General features: G+C 39.9%; 1 protein-coding gene across 1 annotated transcript; it reads left to right on the forward strand.

The window, feature by feature from the left end:
• Nucleotides 1-6905: 6905 nt before the first annotated feature.
• Nucleotides 6906-9493, forward strand: LOC149196817 (uncharacterized). The gene is made up of 3 exons (XM_089408439.1): nucleotides 6906-7661; nucleotides 7785-8409; nucleotides 8721-9493. Exons 1-3 carry the CDS (start codon nucleotides 6906-6908, stop codon nucleotides 9491-9493), a joined length of 2154 nt encoding a protein of 717 aa, XP_089264565.1.
• Nucleotides 9494-10098: the final 605 nt, after the last annotated feature.

Consider the following 10098-nt stretch of genomic DNA (forward strand, 5'->3'; position numbering starts at 1 on the left):
TGCTTTTGAGCATCTATAGAAGGCTTATCTAAAACTCTACCAGATCTGAGTTGTACATCATTGAGAGGAACAATCATATAGGTAGGAAATTGTTGTCCTTCTACTATGTAAGCATTTTGAGGGTTTTTATTGTTGGGGTTCGACAATGGCTGGGAAGGTAATTGATTTGGCTTCTGTTGGAATGGAAGAAAGAGTTGAGAGTTTGGATTCTATTGAGAAGGTTGTTGTTGTTGTGGAAATGGCAATGATAGTTGTGGATTTTGATTTGGAAGTTGTGGAGCTTGTTGATTTTGAAAAGATGGAGGATATTGATAAAATTGAGCAAATCTCCCATAAGGATTTTGCATACCTTGTACCCATGATTGAAAAGGATTTTGAGGTTGGGACCAAGGTTGTTTCCAAGGATTCCAATTTGGTGGGGGTTGAAAGTTCATAGAGTTATTAAACCCTTGGTTTTGTTTCCCCTGCCAAGGTCTCCTTGCAACAAAACAGAGAGACTCAATTGTATTTGGATCTTCTTGAAAGACAACTTTGATCCCAGGAATTGAAGGACAATCCTTGGTCTCATGGTTTTCTAAACAAATCACACATGTTTCTACAACTTTTGCATCCAAGGGACATTCCCTTAGAGCATGTTTCTTTCTACATTTTGGGCAAAAGATGGCCAAAGCTTTAGCTTTTGCTTTCTGCTTGTTTTGTATTTTAAGGGTGTCTAGTTGGTCACTAAGACTCCCTAAGATATCAGTTTTGAATTCATCAAGCATGTTGCCAATCTCAGCCTACCTACTAATCCAGTTGCAGATTGTTTGCTCTAATAAGAGAAGGATCTCTAGGCCCTTTTCCAGTTTTAGATTTTCCCCTTGAGAGATGGACACATAGCTCTGCTATATCATGAAGTGGAAGTTGAGATATATCTCCTTTTCCCATCATGTTCAAAATATCTATCCATTCATCTCTAATGGATTTTAATAGAAGGGTTTTCAATATTTCCTCATCTAAGTTACTCATTTTTGCTCTTTTCAGGTTGTATTGGAATATTTCAAGTAAATCCTCCAAGTTTTCATCTTCTCTTTGCACCATTTTGAATAATTCATCCTTGTGATTGGTGGGCATACAATAGTCCAGGTACCTATCCAAAAATGTTTGTTTCATATCATTCCAAGTCTTAATGGATTGAGTGAGTAATCCCATGAACCATTTCAAAGCAGCTCCTTTCAATGTTGAAGGAAACAGTTTGAGTTTTTGAGAGTCTTCCAGATAATCATAAGTTCGACACACGACTTCAAACTCAAATAGAAATGTTTCAGGATCCTCATTTCTTAACCCATGAAAGTTTGGGAGGATAGATGGTGAGATGTTTTTCATTGTTGCTCGAGAATCCTCATCAACTATAGGAAATCTGAATGAGTTATCTCCATCCCTATTTCCCCCATTGTTACCTCTACCTCCTCCATTGTTTCCTCCTCCTCCTCCTCTACCTCTACCTCTACCAAATCCATTTACTACTTCCTCTGTCATGATAGTTTCCTCAAAGACTTCAGAGTCCTCTGGTTCCTCTACTAATGGTGAACGAGGAGGAATTTCTCCCTCTTCTTCCTCAGGTGATTCTACTTCTTCAATTACAATGTGTCTCCCTATAGAAGGAAAGAAAGGATCTTTTCCTAATTCAGATTCGATGGATGGTGTGGGAGAGTTTCCTAATTCAACTACTGCCTCTTGAATTCCAGTAATCCTAAGGCTAGGAGTGTGAGTTGGAGATGATGGAGGTGTCTCTTGTCTATTCCTCGAAGTAGATGGAGTTGTAAAAATCGAACTCTTGGCCCTAGCTAAAAACCTTCCCCTAGAATCTCTTGCTCTATGCATGTCATTTTTTTTTTTTTTTCTTCAAATCGGGCTAAGAATTCTCTTTCTGATCTTCCAGGTCACTCTAGGTGCAAGAAGAGAGCATACTCAAGAAATTATTAAACCAATAACTTTCTCTTTTCTGATCCTCTAGTTCACACTAAGTGCAAGAGGAGAGCATACTTTGAGAGGTTATCAATTTTCCTTCCTTGAAATTTTCTTGTTTCTTTTTTTTAAGAAATTGGCTACCTAGTTTCACTTCCGAGGAAACGACGCCAAAATGTTTGGTCAATTTAGTGTGTCCTAAATTGCTATTTAAAATGTCAGTCCGGGAGTCGTAAACTGCTGAAGTGAAGTGCACTGTATATGCAAGATAACCGATTTCTTAGTCTTTTGTCCTTTTTGAGTTTTTTAGTTTGTTTTTGGGTTTATCTTCTGTGGATTCCCTAGTGTGAGATGGCGAAATTGAAAGTCAAGTATGGATGGTAATGGTGATTTCTACAATGATTTTCCAAACCTAAAAGTTCTCAAAAAGAAGGTTTCAAACTGACTATGATGAAATCAATTCTCAAAGGGAAATAAATGTACCAAAACAGTGAACTAGTGACAATGGCCCAGTATCCTTACTGCTGTATGAAAAGAAAATAAAAACTGAACTCAAAGCAACTCAAAGACTGAAAGCAAAGTAACTAAATCACACTACTTCAACCCACATTCTGACCCTTCACCTTTCGACTCGCTCCGGCTATAGGAAGTAATCATAAACAAGCTGAGTAATATGATATCTAAATTGCGGGAAATCAAATTGCATAAAAGGAAACTAAGATTTAACTACTCATTCATATTTCAATTCTTGAAAATGACATAAGTAATTTAATCTCTAACTTGCAGGAAAATAAACTAAATCATACTACATCAAATAATATTCTGATTCCTCACTAATTGAGTCGCTTGGCTATAGGAAGGAAATCATAAACAGATGAGTAATATGATATCTAAGTGGCAGAAAAGTAAATAAGCAAAGCAAAAAAGAAAAAAATGACAATGCTGGAATTAAAACTCAGTAAATGAATCAGTAGAAAGGACAAGATGATCTCATGTCAGTAGTCATTAAAAATATGTAAATTTGCCCGGGCTGCCTACAAAAACCTGTAAGAAAAGCACTGATCAGCTAACAGTCATGAGAAAACATAAAAGAAAATATGGACAACAGTTAACATGATTATCAGAACAACGTAATATATACAAGCTAATGATTATAAAAGCAGTAAATGAAAGCAAGTAAGAAACTATACAATAGATACAGAGCCTTGGTGTACAGGGGCCCTCTGCAACCTCAGCCAGTCAATACTTAGTCACAAATCAAATTCAAGAATGTTGTCTTCTCATATATAAAAGTGCAGTAATAAGACAAAAGTAAAGCACGATACAGTGGGCTTATAACAACAGTCAAAATTACATCTGAAAAGCTAACTATCCAGCGTATACCAATGCGTTATTTATAAGTGAAAATGCTGCAACTAATTCCTAGATTCTACACTGCCAAACAGACACGTAAATCTCCACGGCCTGAGATCTAGCGGTATGGTAATTATGACAGTTAAATCCATGGAGTGGTGGCTGCTCGATTCAGTTCACAGGTTGATCCACAGGTGTGCCAACACCTCTGGAAATTGAGGATCATGCCACGCAAACCTTCACGTGGGCAAAACAGAGTCGTGCCACCGAAAAACTCTTGGTTTGACCCCTCCTTTAACCGTCTTTGACCATGGTTGTTTGTGAGTGATTCAGCTGAACTGAGGGGACACGCTCCATGTACATGTCACTTGCAGCTTTCTCATGTGGCCGGTTCCTCCATTGGACACCTGTAACATAGTGTTTAACAAAATGGCTGCGGAAAGTGACAAGTTTCCGTAGCTGCCTGAACAAAAATCTAAATCAAACAACAGTCATAACCATAGTTAGGAAACCATTTCATAAGCTCAAAATGTCTAGTCAATTTAATGTCTTAAATTGCTCTACATAAATTATCAATCTGGGTATCGTAAACTGATGAAGTGTGGTGCACCATATGTGCTTTGTTAACCTTTTTCTTACTTCATTGTTTTATAGATTTTATTTTGTTTTGGGGTTTTGTTTTTGTTGGTTTCCTAAAGTGTCTAATGCAAATGGAAATCCTATTCTACGGTCTTAAGAATACTTTTAAAGGACAAGTATGGATAGAGATTTCAAGACAAGGCCTATGTCCCTAATGGTAACTTCCAAAACTTAGCACTTCAAAAGATCTCAAAACATGTTATTGATGGAATTAGTACTTAAACAAAAGTGTAAATATGCAACTACTTTAATCAAAATAGAATGCAACAACCAATCAATGAGCTAGTGACTATGAAACCCAATATCCTTGCTGCTGTATAAAAAGAAAACTGAACTTAAAGCAATTCAAAAACTGTAAGCAAAGTAGACTAAATCATATTACATCAACCCATATTCTGACCCCTCACCTTTCGACTCGCTTTGGCTATAGGAAGCAATCATAAACAAATTGAGTAATTTGATATCTAAATTGCATAAAATGAAATTGCATAAAATGAAACTAAGATCAAACTACGCATTCATACTTCAATCCCTCACCATTCGACTCGCTTTGGCTATAGGAGGTAACCGAAAATGACATGAGTAATCTAATCACTAACTTGCAGAAAAGTAAACTAAATCATATTACATCAAATAATATTCTGATTCCTCACTATTTGAGTCGCTTGGCTATAGGAAGGTAATCATAAACAAATGGAGTAATATGATATCTAAATTGCATGAAATGAAATTGCATAAAATGAAACTAATATCAAACTACTCATTCATACTTCAATCCCTGAAAATGACATAAGTAATCTAATCACTAACTTGCAGGAAAGTAAACTAAATCATACTACATCAAATAATATTCTGATTTCTAACTATTTGAGTCGCTTGGCTATAGGAAGGTAATCATAAACAAATGGAGTAATATGATATCTAAATTGCATGAAAGTAAATGAGCAAAACAAAATTGAAAGAAATAACAATGCTGGAATTAGAACTCAAAAAATAAATCAGCAGAAGGACAATATGATTCCATCATGTCATTGGTCATTAAAAAGATATGTGCATTACTAATCTACAATCAACCGGTTGAACACACTTGCATGAATTAAAATTGCATGAATGAAAAATCTAATCTATCAAACTTGAAAGCAATTAAATGACATAATGAAATAAAAGCAAAATTTACAAAATGAAATCTACTCTACCTTACATTCTAATATGCTCCATGACATCTACTTCACATCTCCTTCCATGTTGAGAACATCAAAGCTTTATTCAAATTCTTCAAAATTACAAAGTACAACAAAGTTCTCCAAAGCTTTCAAAAGCCATCAAGGAAGAAATACAAACTCCAAGCTAAAGAACTCACAAGCTAAAAGACTAACAAGCTAACAAATGAAGGAGAGAGATCTTCTATTTATACAAAAATATGAGAAGCCATCTCATTAATGAGAGTCCATGAATCTCTCCCTCTACCTCTAGAGTCCTAATCAAAATAGGAACTGATAAGACACGTCTTCTTAGAGTTACAATACAATTAGGAGATGTGACACATATCCTCATGATCCCATCATTCTTTCCACTCAAATTCGAATTTGGCCTTAGAGTGCCACATAAGGGTCTTCTAGAAACCTCCTTTCAACCTACACATGTCAACAATCTCAACCCATTTGTTAGGTATAAGTATATGCACATTATTTTCTAATTTTTAACCACAAATTCACTTAAAAGGCTTAGAATTAATAAAGATTGGAAAAACATAAATGTGGCCCAATGATAATGAAAGTGGGATGAATGTGGTGACATAGTAGTGAAATGGAGGTGATATAATGGACATAATAGTGAAAGTGTAATGGAAATGAATGACATTTTCAAGACTCAACAGGGTGGGAGACCATCGACTCTCCAGAATAACGGGGGAGGTCGGAGTGGGGCAGGAAGGCTAAGTGACAAGGAAATGTTGACTGATGGGAAGATTGTAGCTCCTAGAAAGCTAACTTTTGTTGTTGATAATTGCAAGCAGGAGGCAATAAAGGAAAAAATGGCTCGCCTGGGTAGAGGCAGGGGTCGTGGAGGCAGAGGGCGACAGAGCCAGCCAGGCAGAAGTGATCCGTCAACCTCGGCGCCAGCAAGTCAGAGGCGAGGAAGGAAATCCATGAGGACGGCAGTCCAAGAAGCTGCTCGCGCTTATAGAGAAGGGACGGACGCTGACATTCGTCAGCTAATTCAGGAGATGGAAGACAGCGTAATGGAAGAGGATTCTGAACCAGAGATGGAGGAATGGGGGGATATTATCCCCGATCCAGGGCACACCAGAGGTAGAATGATGCTTTATAGGAAAGCTCTGCATGTGTACTAGGTTTTGAAGCGTTTACTAGCTAAGGCTCTAGAGCAGGTGGCAGGAGAAGTGGCAGCAATAGCCCAAGGCATGCCCAATATAAAAAAGGACATGAAAAACCTACAGATTATCATGATTATGCAAGACAGTAAGCTGGATGAGATCCAACAATGTTTGATGAAGCTGTCTCCAGCACCAGGCGACTCGACGGCAGCACCTGCTAATGCGGAATTCGACAATGATGACTGGAAGGATTAGTCTTTTACAGTTTCCTGTTTGATCATTTTGCGGCTAGCTTTTTCTTTTTAGACATTTGTATGTTAGTTTGTAGCATGATTAGTGTTTTTAGATGTGTAGTTCATGTAGCTTGGATTGAAAGACTGATTAAATTTTGTTATTGGATGGCATATAACAAACTCAGGTGGCTAGGGCAATTCAACATAATATTGTTTTCTGTGCCAAAAACCATTTGGTTCTTCTGCACAACATTCTTTCTCGAGCTAAAGAGAACAAACAAGGTCTCGGAATTTGGCTAAAAAATGCTCTGATGCGATTCACCAGCTGCCGCCTCCAAACCCTGGCTGCCGCTGAACAGACCTGCCATCGCCGCCGCAGGTTCCATCTCTGATAGCCACCTATGGCACTCGCTGCAGGAGGGGAGAGCTCTGCCTCCCCTCCAATGGACCCGACCTCAGCTGACAAGACGCAGAAGCCTGTGACTCTGCACCCCGCAGGCACAGGACGAGAATCTGAGAAAGACAAGCAAAGAACGAATGGGGAACAGACGCATTCAGTTCAGAATGAAGAGGACAACGAAGGCGATAATGAGCATGCTAAAATAGAGACACCTCCGACAAAGGTGACCTCAGCTACATGTATTCCAAAAGCCGCAGAACCGATCAAGGTCGAACTGCCAAGCCATCGCATCAATGGGGAAATCCAATTCATGCAGGACTACGCACTCATAGGAAAGTTCTTGGGATTCTGGCCCACAGAAAAAGCCTTACAAGGATGGATAGCTTCAAAATGGAAGCCCAAAGGACAAGTAACTCTGCAACTTGGCCCGAAAGGCTTCTTCACAGCCATCTTCAACTGTTTAGAGGACAAAATAAGGATATTCGAAGGAGGCCCATACTTCTTTAACTCTTCAGGCTTGTATCTAACGGAATGGAAGCCCAGATTCAACCCTGATAAAGAAGACTTCAGTTGGGCCCCTGTTTGGATAAGAATGTATTCCCTTCCCGTGGAATATTGGAGAGAAGAAACATTGGCAGACATTGGCAACAAACTGGGGACCTTCATCAAAGTAGCAACAGAAACAAAGACACGCAAATACACCTCTTATGCTAGGATCTGCGTCCAGATGCATCTGACCAAGACCCTTGCAGATACGGTAAGTCTCTTTCACGATGACTATGAATGGAAACAAACTCTAGATTATGAGCACATCCCTTTCCGTTGCCGAAAATGCCATGAGCATGGCCACCTTTTCCGAGACTGTCCCTTAAATGCTCAGTCCAAGGCTCCATCTAATGACTCCAACAAGGATTCAGAAGGTTTCACCAAAGTCCCCACCCGCCGCAGGCATGCCAAGAAAAACCAAGCAGCTCCAGATCAAGCCTTTAAAGCGAACCCCCAGAATCGCTTCTCTGTTCTTGCCTCGCATGATAATCAAGACAGCCCCATCTCTGATATCCCGGATCAGCCGCTCCCACCCTCGCCTTCTCTTATCCGCTCCAACCCCCTGTTCTCCTCTGACCCAGCATCCTCCATCTCTGCTCCTACCCCGTCCATGGAGAAAGCCAAAGTGGTTACAGATCTTGGTCCCATATTCCCTTCCAAGGGGAAAACTGTATTGGAAGAAACTCAACAAGCTTCAGATATGGATTTCGATGCAGCTCTAGCCCTGAGCCTTCATGAAGTTGCAGCGGAGGAGGACCACAACACTCCAATAGAGATGGAGGAAGATCCGGAAGACGTAGATCTAGAAGAGCTTGAAATCTCCAAGCTAGACATCTCCAAACTTGAGAAAGCATGCAAACAAAAAGAGTATAACTCCATCCCCCCATGGCAAATAGACAAACTTGAAGGAGTCCTTACCAAGGTGCAGCACCATAAAAGCCTGGGAATACAAGGAGGCAGTCACTGGGATGGAAAAAATATCCTCTAAGATACAAAGAAAAGGGGCAGAAAAACAGATCTTCAAAGAACCATAATAGTAGGTGAAATACTCATGGATTCGGGGCAATTCCCCAAGTTTACCAAGTTCTATAAACCCAAATCTCAGTCTACATGAAGCTCATTTCATGGAATGTAAGAGGACTCAACAGTCCCTCTAAACACAGAATGATCAAAAACCTGATAATGCAAGAAAAAACAGCTATAATTTTCCTTCAAGAAACAAAAAGCAGCAGTGCAGTGATAGACTGACTAAGCAATAAAATATGGGCAGGCAGTAGCTCAGTTTCAGTAGATGCCTCTGGGGCTTCAGGGGGTCTAGCCATCCTATGGAACCCGCAGATTGTTTCTCTAGATAATTTTCATGCCACTCTTCATATAATTCAAGCCACCTTCCACCTCATCGGAACCAACATCCATGGGAGTCTTACCAATGTATACTTCCCGCAGATAATCCAGCAAAAATTGGATATCGTGGACACGATTTCCGTTCTCAATCACAATAGACACTTCCCCTTATGGATTGGAGGAGGCGACTTCAATATAATAAAATCCTTGGAAGAAAAACAAGGAGGCAGAACCAGGCTCGATAGTGACAGTAGCGGCTTCAAGCAATTCCTTCAAGATAATCAGCTCATGGACATCCCCACTTCCAATGGCACATTCACCTGGTCCAACAAACGCCGAGGTGCTCACTACATCACCTCAAGGCTAGATCGATTCTTAATTTCAGACAATGCGATCCACCTTGGAGGGGACTTTAATGCCTCAATTATACCCCAAGGAGGCTCAAATCACTGGTCGATTCTGCTCCAATGGTCCAGACCAGGCAATCGTTGCAACAGACCCTTTCGATTCGAGGCCTTCTGGCTCAACAACTCCAATTTCAAGGATGTGGTTAATAATGCCTGGGCATCTTACACTCTGCCTGCGGGAGCTAAGATGTACCAGTTTCAACAAAAGCTGAAAAATATGAAACAAGTCCTTAAAGTATGGAACCGAACTCATTTTGGCAACATACAGGAAAGCAAACAAAAATTGGAATAGCAAATGAAAGCTCTACAACAAACATTCATCCTGGAAGGCCGCACAGAAGAACAAACTCAACAGGAGCAGATCCTCTGGAATCAAATTGAAGAACACCAAAAACAAGAGGAAACTTTATGGCGACAAAAATCTAGAATCAGCTGGCTCAAATATGGAGAGAAAAATACAAAATTTTTCCACAAAACCAGCATACAACGGCGTATGCACAACATCACCTTTGTCAACAATCAACAGGGTGAAAGAATTGAGGCTCATGAAGACATGGAAAAAGAATTTACAGGATACTTCAAGGACATTCTTAAAGAACCTGAAGGAAACAGGGATGAAGCAATCAGAGCTATCACGCAGCATATTCCAAAAATTATAAATGAGGATCACAACAACAAATTGCTCCAAACTACATCCTTAAAGGAAGTAGAAGAAGCTATGGCTCAGCTCAAAGATGGCAAGGCACCAGGGCCTGACGGATTCACCGCAAATTTCTTTCATGAATTTTGGGAACTCATCAAAGTTGAAGTATGGGACTTAGTGGAGGAATCCCGAAGCATGCACTGGGTCCTCCCAGCCCTCAACTCCACCTTCATAGCCTTGGTACCCAAAGAAGC

This window comes from Pinus tabuliformis, chromosome 2_2 (genome assembly GCF_031772625.1).
Source record: "Pinus tabuliformis cultivar Carrire ecotype Pingquan chromosome 2_2, CPIR1, whole genome shotgun sequence".
NCBI classification, from domain to species: Eukaryota; Viridiplantae; Streptophyta; class Pinopsida; order Pinales; family Pinaceae; genus Pinus; species Pinus tabuliformis.

Coding starts and splice junctions, on each gene's coding strand:
- LOC149196817 (XM_089408439.1), top strand. CDS start 6,906: ATGGCACTCGCTGCAGGAGGGGAGAGCTCTGCCTCCCCTCCAATGGAC. Junction 7,662..7,784: donor CCAAGACCCTTGCAGATACG/GTAAGTCTCTTT, acceptor TTAAATGCTCAG/TCCAAGGCTCCATCTAATGA. Junction 8,410..8,720: donor CCTGGGAATACAAGGAGGCA/GTCACTGGGATG, acceptor AAATATGGGCAG/GCAGTAGCTCAGTTTCAGTA.